At 35.7% G+C, this 21,347-nt stretch overlaps 1 protein-coding gene across 1 annotated transcript; it reads left to right on the top strand.

The window, feature by feature from the left end:
* On the top strand, positions 1 to 16,264 carry LOC135155643 (uncharacterized). The gene is made up of 4 exons (XM_064105337.1): positions 1 to 202; positions 5,819 to 5,885; positions 9,039 to 9,227; positions 15,300 to 16,264. Exons 1-4 carry the CDS (start codon positions 192 to 194, stop codon positions 15,603 to 15,605), a joined length of 573 nt encoding a protein of 190 aa, XP_063961407.1. The 5' UTR covers positions 1 to 191; the 3' UTR covers positions 15,606 to 16,264.
* The last annotated feature ends 5,083 nt before the right edge of the window (positions 16,265 to 21,347 follow it).

Genomic DNA, 21,347 nt, shown 5'->3' with positions numbered 1-21,347 from the left:
AATATTAATTAGGGGGAGGGATGAGTTGGTTGATACTGATCCAGCTCTTATCACATTGTTACTCTCTGTTGCGATTGTGATTATCAGCCTTTACCAATTTCGATACTCATACTCGCAAAGCACCCTGCTTCTAAGCTTCTCGATTTGACTCGGATTTTTCTTGTATTCTTAACAAAAAAACGGGCTACAAAATGGCGGAAAGGTAAGCATGTGATCAAGCAGTCATTTGACTGTTTTTCTGTCACGTTTTCATGTGTAGGGGAAGGCGGGTTAAGTTGAGCATAGGGGCAAGTTGAGCCGCCACCCCAAGCCAGTAATGAATGAGTCAGACATTATGGTGGTGTCATGTATTGATGACCCATTACCATAGAGATATATACTAATAACGCTAGAGGGCGTACTTCGTCAAATCGCTGTGATTACGCGGAGACCGGCCGCCATTACTCGATAGGTCTTCGCAGCCTGCCATGCGCGTACAGTACCTATGGGGCATGTACATGGATGAGCATAGAACCGGAACAAAACGATGAAATATGAGCGCGAAAGCAAATGGAAAGCAAAATTGTAAATATTGCACTGGATTAAAGTTCAAATTAACAAAAATTCTAACAAAACTGAGGACAAATATGCCTATATAGGCCTATATAGCGCATATATGACAGGCCAACGATCAGTAGGCTACATCCCCAATTATTTTTGCTTTGGTCATAACATTTCGATACATTAAAATGACTTCTATTTTCTAATGATTTGGAAGGGATGAATTTCAAAAATAACGTGTATGCCAAGGCATATCATTAAAAGTCCTGATTAACAAATTCGACATATAATTTGGTATTCAAATTGACGTCAGAAATTAGGCCCTAGCTATCACAGTGTCTTATGCATCTGAGACATTTAAGGTATCAAAACAAAACAAGACTCCATTTTTTTTAAAGTATAGTTTCCTAATTAGTATGATGCTGATTGTTGATAAATTATTTTTTCCCTTGATAATTGTTATAATTCATTTTCCATATAGATCTACACATAGAAATCATAATAAAGAAATTTAGAATAGGGCCGAACTCCTTTTTCCCCGTGGCCTTAAAATGTCGATGTAATAACATCACAATAACTCGTGAGTATCATAAAAATGAATTTTTATTGATAATATTCAAAAATGATTTACGCATTGGTCCAATTAATTGATGATTTAGATTTCCAATGTAGGCAACCTTCGATCATATTGATTACTTTCTTACATGCGATCAAAAGTTTGTTGACAGCAAATATTTGCATATCAAATGCGCACATGCAGTCGTACAATTTTGCAATGTACAGGAGGCCTAATTCGGGGAGGGGGGGGGGGCGGTAGGATGATTACAGTATATTATTGCCTTGCAAACATTTCAAAATTTCGGAGGGTAAACAAATTACAATGTGCAACATAAAGAAATTTCACTTTGATTTTCTTGATAGTCGGACTTGATTTAACCCGGCTGATATACTATATGCTGGTAGGCAAACCGACTGAAATATTCTGTTGATATATCGCTGGTGTTTGTGATCCTATAATGATTCCAATGGACCAATATTATGTGAACAAATCAAGGACAGAATAATAAGGAGAGGAAGAAGAAGAAGAAGGATAGGAGAAGAAATGGGGCAGGAGGGGGATATTATAATTTGTATTATACTACAAAGAATATTATAAAACTGAGTGAAAAAAACAAATTGATAGCAATATCAGACATGACAAAGATAATTGCAAACTTAATAAACTTATCATATAATTAAGCGGTTGCAAAATTTTGAGTACTAAAACCAAACATATTAAACAGTAATATTGACAATAAAACACTGACAAATACTTGGAATAAGATATTACAAATTGTCCGCTGTTGAGTGATCATCCAAATTTAATCTCAACTATAATTATATTCCTTTCTTGTTGTGTCTGTGTCACTTGAATATTAACTTTATGGCAAAGATTTCCAAAACACTGGCACCGGCCTATGCAATTATTATTAACATATAAATGAATACGCATATTCAGTTTTGTTTGTCATTTTAAAAGTACTAGTATCTACTAAATTGTTTTTTTTTCTTCTAGTTTTCTATGGACCTGAGTTTGATTATTCAGTTTTGTTTTATAACAAGATTTCCCTGGATGAACAAAATTATTGTATTAAATTATGGGGCCGCGGAATGGCTTTGAAATTGATGGGTAGTGCATAAAATCACAATCATTTATTATGCAATGTTCATTTTCATTTCAGGGAGGGGGTCTGGTCGCGCCCCCTGTATTCTTTTTTATCAGTGTGTTAAAGTGAATTTGCATGGGTGCTTATGCCATTTTAATTACACCCGCCCCCTAAAAAGCGAATTAAAAAAAATCTAAATTAAAGTGAAGGGAATTAAAAAGCAAAAAGTTGGAACAATAAAAAGTCATTCTCGATATTTTTTAATCAATGTTTCATTTTAAGTGCCATATAGGCCTGCAGGTTTTGGAATTTATAATTTTCCTATGAGAAAAATTCAACACGTACACCCAATAACACAAGTTTTAACATTGATGGTGTAACGGGAGGCTCACCAAGAGCAATAATGAGATGCTCTTTATTCTACTTGCTAATAAAATTATAATACCGCATATATAGTAATCAAAGATCAAAACACTAGTATACAAATAAAAAAATGATATATTTCATAAAACTTAAAGCAAGTTACATAAGTAGGCCTACATAGATATTACAAAATCATATCCAACATGAACAAATTGGTCAAGAGAACTTGACATCAAAACGAAGGACGTGAATGAAGGTAATGTGGGCCCAAGGACAATGCATTTAAACATGTAGGGACATCCTGAGAAGATGGGCTAATTCTCTGTCTTTTTAATTAATTGTCAAACTTTCTATTAATGTACGTTTTATGTTTTATTTTTATCTATCTATTTATGTGTTATTATCAATCTACTAGTATTATTATCTATAATAGGCCTATAAATGGGCAGGTAGGCCTAAATGCAAATTATTTGGGAGAATTCCGGGGGAGAATTTCATCCCGAGAAGTCAGGTAAAAATGACAAATTGATAGCATAATCCCCATGTAATCATTCTAATAATACATCGATATGCACTTTGTCATTAATATTTTCGATTGTAATGAGGTTGGATTCTTTTCTTCAAGAAAAAAGGCCGGAGACAGCACCCTTTTTCACAGCGTTACAACGCACGAACTATGTATACATCCGGGTACTTCTGCAAATCAAGACCTATCGAGCAATGGCCGACCACGCTCCGCGCAATCACAGACGTTAAGTACGCGCGCCTATGGCGACTCCGCACTCTAGCGTAATGAGTATACATCTCTATGCCCATTACATAACCCTTAACGCCACCATATTGTTTTGAATTTTGAAAGAAAAAGAACTTTTTTACAGGGAAAAATACAAATTTCAGCCAAAAAAGTAAAAAAGAGTGTGAAATAGATCAGTGCTTTTTACCCACACACGTCTTTAAATATAATAAAGAAATAAGAACTATATTCTTAGTCCAGGTATGGATTCTCATTCTTGTCATAGTCTTTTACATGATGGATGCATAAGAAATGTGTGGATGTAAAAATATCGCATGAAGTTCGGACTGGGGTAATTAGAGCCAGCCAGCATGGGGCAAGTTGAGCCATAGTAATTCTTATGGTAATGTATGATAAAAAAATATAAAAAATCTTGAAAAGCCATTGATATGCAGGCAGAAAGGAGCAAATTCACATGACAGTTCTTTTACTTTTAGAGGATGTTAGTATTTATAGAGAATTAGCAAGTGAAAAGACTGAATAAAAAAATGACATGCTCGTTCTTCCCGCATACATTTTGTACATAGTTTCTGTGGCTCAACTTACCCCATAGATGGGGCAAGTTGAGCCATTTGACATCATTTTTTTCGAAGGTCACAATGACTTTAAGTGTTGGGGTAGAACGTTTTACATAGGTAAAAAATATTTCACAAGAATCAAATTTAAAGACGAGTTATTTATTTCTACAATATTATTAGTCATATCAATTACAACATGCAAAGTGCAAAAAGTGTCTCAACTGACCCCGCCTTCCCCTACACATTGCATTCATTTTGTATGGATGTAAACGCCGTTAACTGTGAGTGTGACAGCCTGTCTCGGCGATGAGTACTATCCGATTACTATACACTGTATTGGGTAAAATTTTAACCAGCATGAGGATAATTATGTGTCCAAACAAGTTTACTACTATTACTTCTACAACTTATACTACTGCTCTGCTTCTACACTACTACTACTACTACTACTACTACTACTACTACTAGGCCTACTATTACTTCTACTACTACTACTACTACTACTACTACTACTGCTACTATTATTACTTGTATTACTACTTCAACTACTACTCTGCTTCTACTACTATTACTATTACTATTACTACTAATACTACGACGACTACTACTACTACTACTACTACTGCTACTACTATTACTTCTATTACTACTCATACTACTACTACTACTACTATTACTACTACTACTACTACTACTACTACTACTACTTTTACTACTACTTATAATACTGCTCTGCTTCTACTGCTGTACTACTGCGGTTACTACTATTACTTCCACTACAACAACTACTACTACTACAATTACTTCTAGTACTTGTACTACTTCTACTACTATTACTACTTCTGCTGCTACTACAACTACTACTATTACTTCTAGTACTTCTTATACTACTACTACTACTACTACTACTACTACTACTACTACTACTACTATACTGTGTGTTGCTCGAAACTCGAGACTCGAAGTTTAGCAACACACACTACTACTACTACTTCCACTACTACTACTACTACTGCTACTACTACTACTACTTCTACTACTATTAGGCCTACTACTTCTGCTACTACTACTACTACTACTACAACTACTTCTACTACAACAACTACTACTACTACTACTAGTACTACTACTACTACTACTACTATTACTACTACTGTATATTGCTCGAAACTCGAGACTCGAAGTTTAGCAACACACACTACTACTACTACCTCTTCTACTACTACTACTACTACTACTACTACTACTACTACTACTACTACTGCTGCTACTTCTACTATTATCACTTCTACTACTATTACCAGTTTTTTTTTCAAAAGCGTGTACAAAAACGTAAAAATTACCATTTGATTGTGAAGTTTTGCATGGTCAGCCCCACCCCCTCCCCTTTGGCTCAGCCCCCTCACTACTACTACTACTACTACTACTACTACAACTACTACTACTACTTCTACTACTACTACCTCTACTACTATACTACTACTTCTACCACTACTACCACTACTACCACTACTACTATTACTACATATATTATTGCTTCTAATACTACCACTACTACTACTACTACTATACTACTACTACTATTATTACTATTACTTTTTCTACTACTATTACTTGGATTCAGCCCCCGCCACTTTTTTTCAAAACCGTGTACAAAAACGTAAAAATTATCATATGATTGTAAATTTTTGCATGGTCAGCCCCCCCCCACTTTTGGCTCCGCCCCCACCTTGAAAATCGTTCCACGGCCCTGATTACTACTGCTATTACTACTACTACTACTACTACTACTAGCAATATTACTTCTACGATTGTACTACTACTGCACTACTTCTACTTCGCTGTTACTTCCTGCTATACTAATTAAAAAAGAAACAATATAATTTTATCAATTTGCGAATGGAACAAAATGTAAAAGGTCTTTTTCTTTTTTTCCACCAAATCATATCTCACTACAGCGAAATTGCTGCTGAAACAGATCCTGCACTGAAAGGAAAAACAGAAGTTGCCAAAACGCCTAAACAGGTATGTTTCTGTTTCTGTTCATGGTAACTCCCGTAGGAACTCGGCAGGACAGCGTTTTGCTGGTAATCGCCAAACTGGCATAAATTATAACCAATTAACTATGAAACAATTTACGTCTAGTTTAATCAGTAATAGCGGCTGACGTTATAGACGACAGATATCACGGCTGAGATTTGAAATTATAAGAGCAATATATATATATGTATATGTATATATCATATATACATGTATATAAACCCCTCAAAAAAAGTTTGGAAATTTGTGTTTGGCCATTAATTTCTCCCAATTCAAAATTTTACACAATGCATATTTGATATAATTCAAAAGATCATTTAATTCTCTTTCAAATGATACCATGCTTGTTATGATCATGCCATCACAAAAAGAGCAGGATTCAAAAGCTTTGGATGAGGTCTGAATTGAAAAGCTGCATAAACGAGCAGAAATAGTCTTGAAGGGTCAATACAGAACATGGATTCCTTTGTCTGTGCCAATAGAGATGAAAATCCATTCAAATCAAGCCCCCTGCTTCTGTAGTGATGGTTCTGTGAGATAACATGGTTTGAGTCGTGGTTTGAAATACCCATGCATGTTTGTTTGTTTGTTTATGTGTTTGCTTGTGAAGAGGTGTGCTTGATTCCATGTTAATGTTGATGTTAAGGTGCATGAAAACAATCAAAAGAAACCGCTGAGAAACTCACTCTTCACCACGGAAAAAAACCCAGTTACTTTCAATATTGTGTCATTTTGCAACTTTTGAAATTTGACTTTGCCCCACATATGAAGGCACTGCACCTCCATGTAAACCATAATCATATCATGTAGGATATCATTTTAAAGAAAATTAAATGATTTCTTCATTGATATTAATTACACATTGATATTTACTAAAAATAATGAGGAATTATCGATCAAATTTAAAAGAAACCGCTGAGAAACTCACTCATCACCACAGAAAAAACAACAGTGACTTTGAATATTGTGTCAATTTGCAACTTTTGAAGTTTGACCTTGCCCCACATTTCAAGGCACTGCACCTCCATGTGAACCATAATCATATCATGTAGCGTATCATTTTAAAGAAAATTAAATGTTCTATTCATTGATATTTACTAAAACCGAGGAGGGATTATCGATCAAAGTCAGATTTCCAAACTTTTTTTGAGGAGTTTATATACAAACATATATATATTGATCTGCTAATTTTTTTTTTTTTTTTTTTTTTTTTTTTTATTAATTTATCTATAATAATCGATTGAAAAGAGACTATCGATTCCTTCAAAGACATAGTATTACAGCAGTAACTGTTACTTTTATTACGTGGAATATTAACTTTTATCAGTCACCCCCTATTTAAGGCTTAAAAAGTCAAATTTGACTGAAAAGCCGTTAAACATATTATGAAAAATATAGCAACCCTGAAGACCGATCGACACCTGAATGACAACTACGTGTAACTTAATTTATATTGACTCGAGAAGAGATAAGAATTAGTGTTTAAACCCGGCTTTCAACATGTTTTTTTCCAAATCAATGCATCATTTTCGGTCAAGTTTCCACTGCTTGTATCAGTGGCGTACCGTGGGTCACGGCATTGGGGGGGGGGGGCACCAGCAAAAATTTTGAGTCACTTAGAAAGCGCGCGAAGCGCGCTCAGTTGCCAGGTATACCGACATAATAGAGACATTTTAAGAACAGTGCCATTAAACGGATATGTATCTCACTGATCACATAATGCGAGCGCGAAGCGCGAGCTGAAATTTTTTGAAATTCCGACCTAAAAAGGGACATTGTAAACATTTTTTTGTAATCATAATACGTACCTGTCTCACTAAACATACGATGCGAGCGCAAAGCGCGAGCTGAAATTTGTGTATATATTGACCCCAAACAAGGACATTTCAAGGACTATATTTTGGGAATCCAATAAGAGTATACATATCTTACCATAGTCAACTAATGCGAGTGCCAAGCGCTTGCTGAATTTGTTTGAATAATATACATCTAAACACATGAAGCACTTTTTGTAGTCATTGTAATCATGATTATCAATACGCATCTCACTAGTCAAATATTGCGAGCGCGAAGCGCGAGCTGAAAATTTAGGAAATTTTGACCTGAAGAGGGGCATTCTAAGGCCTACTTGTAGGAATTCACGAAGACCATGCTTATTTTACTAACCAAATTATGCGAGCGCGAGGTGCAAGCAGAAATTTGTTGATATTCAGATCAGAAAAAGGGACATTTTAAGGTCTGATTTTAGGAATTCATGAAGAACAGACATATCTCACCAATCCACGAATGCAGACGTAAGCACAGACAGGAAATAGTTTATATTAAGACCTTAAAATGGGGCAATCACTTTAAGTAGTCATGAAAAAGAAGCATATGTCACTACATAAAACAATAATAATTTGAAGTGCGAGGAAATATATTTTGTGTATATTGACTTGAAAACGGGAGGTTTTAGTACAACAGGATTATATATCTTAAGTTGTTAAACAGACAATGCGAGCACCAGGAACAATGAAGACATAGCCTAGGCCCTGCGCAAATTAGGCCTATGTTTCATTAATTTATGATTTTTTAATGTAATGTAACATAACATAATTATGATATAATATAACATTATAATTAGCAATAATTTCTTCTTTCCCCAGTACGTTTCTCTCCCTTTCTCCTTCTTTTTCTCTTTTTACCCGTTTTTTTTTTTTTTTTTTGGCCAGCCGATGGGGGGGGGGGGGGGGGGGCACGTGCCCCCCCATGCCCCCCCCCGTAGTTACGCCACTGGCTTGTATCATTCTATTTTTTTCTCTTATGAGGAGAAGCTTCTTTGGGATCTGTCCCTTCTCTCTTAGTTTCCGAGGAGACCAGTCAAAGTGATTCGCCTCTGAGCTACTTTGACTCGGAATAGAGTAATTTCGATCTCAGCTGACGCCACATTGCCAGTTGGAGTCATATTTTGTTCAATGGGTATCGGAGTCGCTCGGGCTCGAAAAGGGGTAAACTCCCAGATGGCGCTATTTTTAAATCAAATCTTACTTTGTAAAAAATAAAAGTGCTGCATTATCTGTTTTAAAATCTAATGTATCTTGAAACTTTTATTCAATATCATTCTTTTTATATAATTCTTTTATATGATTCGTTTTGTAGCCCCAAGCTAAAGACAGAGCTACAAGCGTGATGTACACGACTATGGGACTCAGTATGATTATTGAATCTGCCCTGTTTCAGCGCATGATGATCATGACTGAGATTATTGCTGTGGAAGTAGCAGCCTACTTTTTTTTCGTTTTGATATGCATCTCTGCCTTCTTGTTACTGCTAATCATTATACTCAAGGTATTCTCATTGGATGTTGGCTTGAGTTGAGATGATACAATATGTACTCTCTAAATTCCAAGGATTTAAAATAAATCCAGATCTGTGAAAAGTGAACAGCGAGATGTTACATTAACTTTAAATCTTGTGGTTTACTATAAAGCTAAAAAAAGTAGGATTTAAATCTTTTGAGATTTGATAAAAGGAAAGCTTCTGGCAGTCTCGCCTGTATCACGCGATTTAATATAGCAGCAGTGCTGACTTTGAAAATAACTATTGAATAATATGATAATAAATGTTCATTGACCCTGCATGACCTTTGATCTTGACCATGAGACCTAAGACTCGTGCAAGATGATCAGTGATACTTGATTACCCTTTAGTCCACACTTTGTCAACTAGATTCATAAACTTTCAAATAATGGCAATTCAACAAATGCCCCCAAAATGGCCAAAGCCCAATGAACTTAAATGACTATTTGACCTAGGTCATGTGACCTGAAACTCACGCAGGATATTTAATGATACTTGGTCATATGCCCAAGTTTCATGAACTAGATTCATATACTTTCAAACTTACGACATTTCAAAAACTTGACCTTGGTTAAGATTTCGATATTGATCCTCCCCAACGTGGTCCAAGTTCATTGACCCCAAATGACCTCTGATATTGGTCATGTGACCTGAAACTCAGGCAGGATGTATAGTCATACTTGATACCCTTATGTCAAAGTTTCATGAAATAGGTCCATATACTTTCTAAGTAATGATGACATTTCAAAAAACGTAACCTTAGGTTAAGGTTATAGATTTCAATGTTCCCCGACGCCGCCGCCGTCCCCACCGCCTTCGTCGGAAAGCGGCGCCTATAGTCTCGCTCTGCTATGCAGCCCATGAAGGCGAGACAAAAAATGAAAGAAAAAAAATCGACTCGTAACTATTCACAGCCGATCTGAATCTATTTTTTATCATTGAAATTTAGAGTGTAGATTAAGTGTAGATTTAGAGTGTAGATATCATTACATACACATAATTTGTATACATCGTCAGCATAATGAGAGTGATAATAATGTCTAAATAATGGGGCCTGGCAAGAAATTTTATTTTCAAATCAAGGGTAAGGAAAATGATAAAAAATAACAATTAAACATGTAGTTATTTTGCATTCAAGTGCTACATAACTTTATTGCAATACCCCTTACTGTTGAATTGGGGAATTTAAGTAAGTTTCTGGCGACACCGGTACTCCGGGTGAAAATCCACCAAAATCTGATAACAAATAAAATCATTGAATTTCAAAGTTTAGCAAAATATTTTGTGAAAACAATGTCGTCATGAATCTTCATTAGGTGGGCTGATGCTACCATGTCTCCACTTTCCCTTTTCATATGTTATTACAATAAATCATAAAATTGCTACATTCTCATACATGTGTATATGATATGTCTCCCTCGTAATGAAATAGGGTGGAGCAATGATTATTTAATGCATTGTATCAGTTTTCAGTCCATTTTTGTTTAATTCTTGGAGGACAAAATTTGAATAAACATAACTTGATATAATAAATAACAAAAGAACAAGTGGGGATATGACGTCATCAATTAGCTCATTGAATATTCATTATTCTTGTTCTCCGTCTTTTACTTCATCTGCTCTGGATTAGTCATGTTTGCTGTAATAATTATTCTATAAATGTATAAAGTTTTTTCCTTATTAAATTTCATTGACAAAGTGGCACATGCTCTCGACAACTCTTCACACATGGTTGGTATCTTCCTGGACTTCTCCAAGGCCTTCGACACAATCAATCACAATATATTATTACGTAAACTCGATCACTATGGGGTGCCGTGGGAAGGCCTTGGAGTGGTTCAGGAGCTACTTGTCCAATAGACGTCACATGCGAAATATAAATTGCGGAGTCCCACATGGTAGTCTGTTAGGTCCTTTATTATTTATCATTTACATTAATGATTTTTGTAAATCATCCGATATTATTTCGTTCATATTTTTGCCGACGATTCTAATTTTTTCTATTCTCATAAAAATCCAAACACACTACTAAATATAGTAAATTCTAAGCTAGAAAAGGTTACTCAGTGGATAAGAGCTAACAAACTATCCCTTAATCTAAAAAAAACCAAATACATGTTATTAAGTAACTCCATAGACACACTGCCCGCAAACATTGTGTTTGATGATACCCCTTTAGAAGTTGTTTCGTTTATAAAGTTCCTAGGCATAACTGTCGATAACAAACTTTCGTGGAAATATCACATTGAAAATATTTGTAAAGCGATTTCACGCAACATCGGCATAATAAACTGAAATTTCATTTTCCTCCACGAACCTTATTAATGCTTTATTCCTCTTTAATCTTACCATATTTGAACTATGGCATTCTTGTTTGGGGCAATACCCACCAAGTTATATTAAACAGACTTCTTTTATTACAAAAGAAATCTCTCCGTATAATTAACGATTCTTCATTTCTTTCACACACAGACCCATTGTTTGCTGAAAACAAGCTGCTAAAAATAAACGATCTACATCTGTTTCACTTAGGCCAATTTATGTATAAATATAATAACAATTCACTTCCTCACGTATTTGATTCAATTTTCCCTCAAAATCGTTCCTTTCATCATTACCCTACGAGACAGTCTAATGAGTTCCATTTACCTCTTTTAAGAACACTGTTAGCTAAAAAATCATTTATATACGATGGCCCGAGATTCTGGGACTCCCTTAGTGAAGATATCATTAAAAGCCCATCCCTCTATTCTTTTAAAATGAAACTTTAAAATAATTTTCTGAAATCATACAGGTCATCATTTCCTCAATTTTAAATAATTATATCTTTAAATTCACCATTTCATGCCTCCTTAACTTATTATTATTTTTTTTTATTATCCGCGCGTTGAAGTCCTGCTTTATTATCTTTCTTTATCTCTTTTCCCTTTTTATTTTCATTTCCCTTGTCTGTGCTTCCATTTTTTCTTGTTTCTTGTTCTTTGTTTTTTGTTTTGCTGTTCCCTGTTTTGTCATCTTCGTGTCTGTCTTCGTAGGCAATTCTAAAATAATTATTTAGAGGGGTCCACATAATACAAGCACTGCTTTTTAGTGGATCCCTCCATTTTCTCAGAATTTTATTTCAAAATGGTTATGATATTTTGCTTATATAATACTCTGTTTTGTTTTGCTTTTATTTATAGATAAATATCATATACTGTACATGGCTGAATTTATTTTGTCTGTATAAGTTCACTGTAACTATTTTGACCACATTACTTTGTTCTGTTGAAAATGAAATAAAATAAATTGAATTGAAATTGAATTGATGCAACTGGCAAGGAAGACAGTTTACAGAGATGTGCAAATGTCGCTAGCATCTGCAATCATTTTGTACTTTACTTTACTTTTATTTATTACTATACTACTATAATAGGTCCATGGTCATACTTTACTTTACTTTTATTTAATACTGTAATAGGTCCTTGATCATAGCTTATTCGTGTATCCTGGGATCAATGCTCGGAAGTCGCTGGTGAACCGTACTTTAAATGAATGCAATATCTAATTATTTCAATGCAGTGTGCAATATAGGTAGTGCTATATGTCTTGCCCCCTCCCGCTGCCTCCCTTCTCTCCGGGGTAATCGCCCTTTTCTGTTCTCTCTCCTCTCTCTGCACTTCTTGCCCCTCCTCTCTTTTTTCTCTCTCTCTTCTCTTTTTCTCTATTGTTTCACCTTCTTGTTGGGTAGGCGCGGGGGAGGAGATCGTGCCTTGTAGGAGTTTTCTTTTCTTTGTTGAAATTATGTCTGTATATATTTTTTTTGTAATGGTGCACTATTTCTTTATAATTGCCGTTCATACTTTTACATGTCTTTCACTTATGTATTTTTAGATGTTGTCATGAAATGTATGTATGTAAATCCCAAAACAAATTTCCTTTATGGACCTGAATGATTTGAATTGAATTGAATTGAAGACATGCATAGAGCTGTTTCACCGAAATAATGCAATTTTTAAAAAAATGTCATAACTTTTGTATTCCTTGTCTGATTATGATAAAATATTCAGTGTTTTGCCGGTTGATTTTAGAATTTCTGTTCAAATCATATTATTTTCAGCCTGGATTACCCCTTTAGTTAGCCAATAAAGGCACGTTTCACGAAACGCAACCCATGACGCACCGTAAACGCGCCTGAGTAGAGAACACAACCAGTACGACTGGTCTACGATCCAACTGGGAACAGCTCGCATTTTACTTATTTTCTGCAAATACGACTGAATAGATTCTTTTTTTATACGAGGATCAAATTAACTGCAAGAATATTTATATGATTGCAAGCCTTTATTTTGGAGTAAAGACCAAATGAGTTTCAAATCGAAGCCGGATCGTACGATTGGTATATGACGTCATTATACGATTATTGATTGAATGTGCGTTTATTGTAATGAGAAGAGTAGGATAGTCATTTATTAGAACATACAATTATTCGTACTTTGATTTAGAATTTCGCATAGTAAGATGATCCATGTCTCGATATTTGCATCAAATGTTTACAATGTTTGATTTTGAAATCGGGTCACGGACTAATCGTAATAGGTGTGTTGACTCAGAGCATCCATCTCACAACCGGGCGGTCGGAGTTCAAGCCCCGGTCGCGTCAGAGGAAAAGGCCTAAAAAGATGGGTGTTGCTGCTACCCTGTTTGGCGTTGAACGATGAAAGGGATAGAGCCTCATCGATCTGGCGCTGCACAGCGGCTGTCGGGTCCACGATTAATTGGGCCCTGCAAAATGGATTTTTTGCAATACATGCATTTTTTTTCTCAGATTTCTACACTGCGTCCCAGAAAAAAAGGAATCCGTGATTCAGTTGAATATTTTGATTTAATGATTATGAATTTGAGACCCATCTTAATGTTCATGGTGCACGCATGACTGAGTTGGTTTTACTGCTATCGACTCATAAAACAAATTTCGTAACTTAAATATCCATGTTTTCCTCTTCCATATGAGACCTTATGCGTAAAATATGAATGACGCATGGTCGAGAAAAAGTTACTAGAAAATTTCTACCAATTCGACGAATCGTTGAAAAACAAGCATTTCGCTTTCCCAACAAAGCAGACATTGGGCTAACCATGCTAATGATGAATGTTGTTCAGTCCGGCCGAGAAGGAAATTCCTTTATTGCTTCGGGATGGAGTCTACGGCTATGGGAATTCAATGCTACAATGGTAATAATTTTGATAATTTTTCATCTCAAAATCCTCTCAGTGGTTTCATTCGTCGCTACATAAAGCGAGGCGGAACATTTAAAGGGGGAACAGCAAGCAGAAAAGGGGTACATCACTTTTTTTCATGTGTAGAGGAGAAAGCCATTTTTGGCTCAGAAGGTTGTTTTTTTCTTGTAGTGGGTCACCCCCCCCCCCTTTATTCAACATTCTGCTACCCGTACCAGGTTTAATCATTGATCATTTCAAGCTGTTTTTTACAAGTTGACAGAAAAAAACCAAAACATATTAACATTCAAGCCAACCACAAAAATCACACTCACCGCAAATTCACCATTGTCTGCCACTTTGATGGAAATGCTTGGGTTTTTTTCGTGATTCGTCCGCTAGCTAGAAATCATAAGCATGTTTTCACGCACATTTTTCTTGACCATGTGCCAATCATGTTTTACGCACAATGTCTCAATTTTTTGACATATTTTATGAAAGATGAAAAATTGATATTTAAGATATAAACTTTTTCCCCCGAATAGATAGTAAAAACCAAAGAAAACTCACTTAAACTCCAATTTTGCTCGGCGTGCAAATGGAAATTTGCTAGCACCACTTTCTATTGTTCTAACTCAGTCATGCGTGCATTATGGACATTTGAATGGGCTTCAAATGAAAGATGGGAAGAATATCTTTCCATTGATGTACATCTCATGAAGCAAAATTATGATTATCATGTCAAAAATACATTAAAATACGGTGTCCTTTTTTCTGGGACGCACTGTATTTCGAACAATAAAATATGTATTTTCATGTTTTTTATTTCATTTTCATTATTCTTTTTCTCGTATTGTACAGGCGTACCTTCGTTGTATTGGATGTTATCAGTGGTGTTGTCGCCAGTTTCGTCGTATACCAGACGATGCACAGGCGGGTGAGATCGCGGAAACACCTTGTTGCAAAAATTGGTGGGAGAGGGAATTCTGTAGGGGATTTTTCACGGTTGAGACCTTTTTTGGTTTCTGTCTTATCATCTCTCACTTTATATTCATGGTCCTTGCATCCGTGGTAGTGTTCCCTCACGAATTGGACCAGAATAATGGTACAGTAACCATGGCAACAAGCACCATCGGGGATTATCTTGTAAATAAAATTTCGGGATAAAAGCCAAGTTCGAGTTCTGGTGTAGAAATCTAATTTCGACAGGAAATGGTTGGTAGTATAGGCCTTAACATTAAAGGGAAACCCCACACTCACTCATTTCAGCAGATTTGTAGTAATTAACTTATATTGGATGAGCCTGCGTCTATGAATGTTTTTAATAGAGATATGGCGCAATGTAACTGCTGTGGATCATCATCATCATCACTCTGCCAAAAATTTTATCGTAAAAAAAAGCGTCATAAATAAAAAACGTGACATTCTAATTACTTTCTTAATGTTTAATCGATTTCCTCAAACATTCACTATTTTTTCCTGTTATTATTACTAGAAACATTTCGTCAGGGTGAATTTCCCCATTAAGTGTTTATTATACGCCAGGATGCTTATTTATAACAACAAAGTGGCATGTTTGAAATTATTTTCATTACCACGTGCTTTTCTTGGTGTAGCTATAACGCAGGAAACAACATGGAAGAAAACTATAAACGGACAGACATTTTTCAGTAGTTTTTCTGATCTTCATTTGCTCATATTAGCCATTAATTACTCTGTAATTATAAATTTTCCTGAAAAATCGCTCGAGTTATAATTTATAAATAGTGTTTGTCTCATAGCAGAGCGAGACTATAACAAGCGCCATTTTTCTAACGGTGGCGGCGTCGTCAACACTGCATGAGGTTAAGTTTGTAAAATATCATAACTTAAAACGTAAATGGACCTAGTTCATGAAATTTGGACATAATGGTCATCAAGTATAACTAAATACCCTGCTTGAGTTTTAGGCTACATGATGAAGGTCAAAGGTCATTTAATAATAGCAGGGCCCGCTGGGAGAACAGTTTTCGAAACTGAAGTGGCTACCCTGGGTAAATATGCCGTTAGTATTATCATTAATATTATTATTATTTAGGGTCAATGAACTTGATCAGGCCATGTTGAGGTAAACAGCATCGAAATCTTAACCTAAGGTTACGTTTTTGAAATGTCATAGTTTATGAAACTTGGACATAAGGCTAACCAAGTATAACTGAACATCCTGCTTGAGATTCAGGTAACATGCCATGTTGGGGCTATTTGTTGAATTGCAATCATAACGTTTTAAGTTTATGGATCTTGTTTATGAAACTTGGACACAAAAGTAATCAAGTATCACTTAAAATCCCCTGAGAGTTTTAGGTCACATGATCAAGATCAAAGGTAATTTAGAGTCAATGAGCTTAGATTATGTTGGGGGATCAAAACAAATCCTTAACTAAGATTATTTTATTTTAAATGTCAAAGCTTTGAAAGTGTATGGTTCTAGCTCATGAAACCTGAACGTAAGTGTTATCAAGTATCAGTGAATTTCCTGCATGAGTTTTAGGTCAAAGGTCATTCAAGGTCAATGAACTTTGGTCATCATAATTTGAAAGTTTATGGATATAGTTCATGAAATGTGGACATATAGTTGTAATCAAGTATCACTGATCATCTTGCACAAGTCTTAGTCTTATGATCAAGGTCAGATGTCATTTAAGGGCCAATGAACATAGTATTTTATTATTATTATAAATTGTGTTTTTGTGAATAATTTATATTCTACAGTAGTTTTCAAATTCAACACTGCTGCTATATTGAATCGCGTAATACAGGCGAGATTACTAGAGGCGCTCCCCCTGTTTATAATCCTATGTAAGTTTTGCTTAATCAAAAGAGTTTACTTCCTGTCATTACAGTTTATCTTGAAAATAAAAAAACCCGTCCAAATAGGGTTCAACATTGGGAGTTCTATCATCCTATCATCCTTACATTCTGCAAAGTGTAATGACCGTTAGTGATTCACGATAAAACCTTAGTTTAGTCGTTCATATAGGATTTGAGAATTATAGCTATCGACTATAAGCAAAAGTTCCCGGATGCACAGGAACGAGCGCTCGTTTCGTCGCAATTTCATCAATGGTGATCGCATCCGCTTTCCCACCACGTTCTCAATCTTTTCTTACATTTCGAGGAGAAATAATCGTAAAACTGACACCTGTGTACAGTGTTATCCTTCTTGATGAATTCTATTCTTACCTTCAAGCTACTGCATGTAATTCCCTGGTTAAGGGTTATTGTGTCACACAATGGACCATTATTACTGTTTGCGTGAGCTACATTTTGTGAACTTTTGGCGGTTTGTGTCAATAGCGAGAATTTCATCATAATCATCATCGTCTGGAGCGTCGTGGCCCAGTGGATTAGTCTCCGGACTTTGAAACAGAGGGGCGTGGGTTCAAATCCCAGCCATGGCGTAATTTCCTTCAGCAAGGAATTTATCCACAGTGTGCTGCACTCGACCCAGGTGAGGTAAATGGGTACCGGCAGGAAGTAATTCCTCAAAAAGCTGTGTGCACCTGAAAAGGCAGCCTAGCTTAGCCGGGTAATAATAATAGCAGGGCCCGCTGCGAGAACAGTTTTCGGAACTGGACCCGCGACTAGTTTTTGACTTGTTGAAAATAATATAAACAGTCATTTTGTATATAAAACAATTATCTGTATCTATGTATTACGTTCGGTGTTTTCTTTTGTTTGTATTGTAGGTTTCCATATTAAAACCCAAGTGTTAACGGGTAATTCCACTAATATTATATAAGAGGTTGAATCGTCTATTCGTACGAAGTTATGAGTTGTATGGCCAATGTGTATTCCTATGCTATTGCTATTTAGTGTTAAGTATCTTTTTCCTGTCGTAAATCAATAGAGTTTAGTATTTTGCTCGTAGCGTGTATATTTTAATTTCAAACTTATTTGTATTTTTCATGTTTTTAGAATTAGTTTTACGATGTCTCTTGTGATTTCAGTGCTCTAGCAGTGGTTTACGTAATATATAGCTCATCGTATGTCTGCTTGATAAGTGTATTTTATCATGTTACTAAGGTTTAGATCAACGAACGCAGAGGGCGTCAAAACTTTGTAATCTGTTTGCAAAAAGTTTCTGTTCATGGTCACTCCCGTAAGAACTCGGCGGAACAGCCTTTTGCTGGTAAACGCCAAGTTGGTATGTAGTCAATTACCTAGGGTTAAACATTTTACGTGTAGGTTAATCAGTCATAGTGGCTGACCTTATGGACGACAGATGTTACTCTCGGGTCTTTTTATCAAAGTGGAGACAATGGCAGAGTTGGGATTCGAACTCACAACCTTGAGATTATGAGTCCAATGCTCTAATCACTAGACCACACAGTGACACTTCGTAATTCCGAAACACGTTATTGTCTGTACCTCGATGTTCGTTAATCCGAAAACGAAAAAATGGTTCTTTAATCCATGGACCTACTACTCAGAGTAGTAGGTCCAAGTTTGATACGAACATTTGTGGCGTTATTCCGAAGGTTCGTTAATCCGAAACGAAATATAAAGGTTCGTTAGTCCGAAAACGAAATAAAGTTCGTTATTCCGAAGTCTCGTTAATCCAAAACAGAAATAAGATTTGTTATTCCGAAGGTTCGTTAATCCGAAAAAATAAAATGATTCGCGGCGAAGCCAGGAAAAACGGAAGGGAAAGCGTGGTGGAGGGGTAGAAACATCGTTTCATTTTCAATTGTAATGAGGATTGGAAGGCAGAGGCGGCAAAGCCAATTAAAAGGGCACTTAACATTTACGCATCTACGATTTTGGCCGGGAAATATAAAGGATTCCCGGCCTAAATCGGGAGTATAGCATTGATGCTAACTTTCTTTTCTTTCAAATTCGACTGATGCCGTGCACTCGGGGATATCTCTGCATTATATTCCTTTTTCTTGCTTAAAAATTTATGAGTTTTCATTAGAATGAGGGGTAGTTTCTTTTTAAGTAATGAACAATGCCCTTCTTTTGCGAAGCGGTTATTCTATTTAGCAGTAATCAAATTATCACAATGTGCATTATAATTTGCCCTTAGGCGTTTTTGCAGTGGTCATGGGATTCATTTTCTTTATTTTTATTCTCTTTATGTATATTAGAGAATATTCTTGTTTTTTTTTATTTCTTCAGCTTTCTTTTATTTTTATTTTTTCGTATGAATTCTTGTCATACAATGGGTGCTCGGTTTTTCAATTATTATAATGCTCAACTTAAGAATTAATCTAATTTTGCTTAATCCATCAGCATATAAAATGAACGGAAAAAATGATCTACCATCTATACCTATATTTGTGATTCATCTGACTTATATTTATCACTGATATTTCGGCCTTAAGACGTTAATTATTCTTGTTACATACCAAATCCGTACAGCGAAGTGGGCAGTTGAGGGTAACGCAGATGTGACCATATTTTCTTAATCAATATGCTATAGGGCATTTTCACACGTAAACATTGAATCACCATTGAAATGCACATGCTATTGTAATCGTGACTGTGATTAGCGTTCGTGATTCTAGTCATGTTCTAGTTTGGTTTCACACGAGCTAAATATTCGTCATTAGCCTTATTTTTCACTGGAATCATTCAAATTACAATTTTTTGCCGAGTGAAAGGGTGGATAGACATGTTTGTGCAGAATGTGCCTTTATTACTCCCCTTCTTAGCTAAAATTCTGAATAGACCCATATACTTTGATCTTGAAAACGAAAAGATGAAATAACAAAGTAGATCACAACGTCAAACAGGCATGTTTCGGCACATTCTTAGATTTGTAAAAACTTATAACATTTATAATTCCCCTGCATGCTTAACTTGAATGATCCCTTCCCCAAAAAAGAATTCCAATAGCTAATTTAAAAGCTAGAAATTACGCTTCGATAATCACTGACTATTTTAAATGCTAAGTGGCTCGTTTCTAATTCAAATTAGAAGAACACACACACATCCTAAATCTTATGTAAAAATAAAAATATTTAATGACAATTTAAATGGCAAAACCGAACTACGCTAATTTAATTGCCAAAAATATTGATTGAAATGAAAACCGCGTGAATTTCGTCGGAAATCCTATATTATTCTGTAATTGTGTTGGCGCAGTAGTCCAGTAATTGGGACTCTCGTCTTTCAATCTGATAGATGTGGGTTCAAGTCTATTCCTAGCCATGGCGTTTTTCTTTCACCAAAAACTTAACCCACATCGTGCTGGACTCTGTTGTTCAGTCACGCGAGCTTTTGCTTTATGTTTATCACTTTCTCTCAACTGCTCAAGAGCATTTTAATTAAGTTCATCATTCATCCAAGGAGCACCTTTCTACTTAACGCGACTGCGTTTTAGGGGAGCATGTTTATCAAGAATTTTCCTAAAAGCAGTGTGTCATATACTGTAAGAATTTGAAATTTGAAACATGTACCTATGGTTTGAATTTGGTGCTTTACATTTACCATTCGTAGTAGGGTCCATGGTTAGACAAAGGTCTAGAAGTGTTTTATTGAACATGATTCGCGTGGATATTTTGTATTAGTCTATTTTATTTTCATACTCTGGTCTTTATTATTGTAGTTGTGTTTTGTACAAATCTCTTTCCCCCGTATCTTACCGACCCCACCCTTCCCCTAAAAAAAGTTCTGCCCTCTATGGTTCTACATTTTTATTTTAATGTCCATTTACAGGGGCGGCACCATTCCACCATTTTGATGGGGGCGGCAAATGTGTGCCAAAGGCCTTCTATGACAAATATGGGATTTATACATTGGGTGATTTCAAGTTTGATTTTGGTGTCGGTGTTGGAAGCAAAAGATTACCCAACATTCGAATTTACCTTATAGCTCAACACCAAGTGAAGCCTTTAAGATCAGTATTACATTTGTTTTGGTACT

The sequence above is a fragment of the Lytechinus pictus genome, chromosome 10 (genome assembly GCF_037042905.1).
Source record: "Lytechinus pictus isolate F3 Inbred chromosome 10, Lp3.0, whole genome shotgun sequence".
NCBI lineage: Eukaryota > Metazoa > Echinodermata > Echinoidea > Temnopleuroida > Toxopneustidae > Lytechinus > Lytechinus pictus.
Note: the sequence above shows the minus strand (reverse complement) of the source record. Positions and strands in the feature narration are given on the sequence as shown.

Excerpts from the sequence above, each read along its gene's own strand:
- LOC135155643 (XM_064105337.1), top strand. Across the intron at positions 5,886-9,038 it reads TTGCCAAAACGCCTAAACAG|CCCCAAGCTAAAGACAGAGC; the intron begins GTATGTTTCTGT and ends TTCGTTTTGTAG. Across the intron at positions 9,228-15,299 it reads TGCTAATCATTATACTCAAG|GCGTACCTTCGTTGTATTGG; the intron begins GTATTCTCATTG and ends CGTATTGTACAG.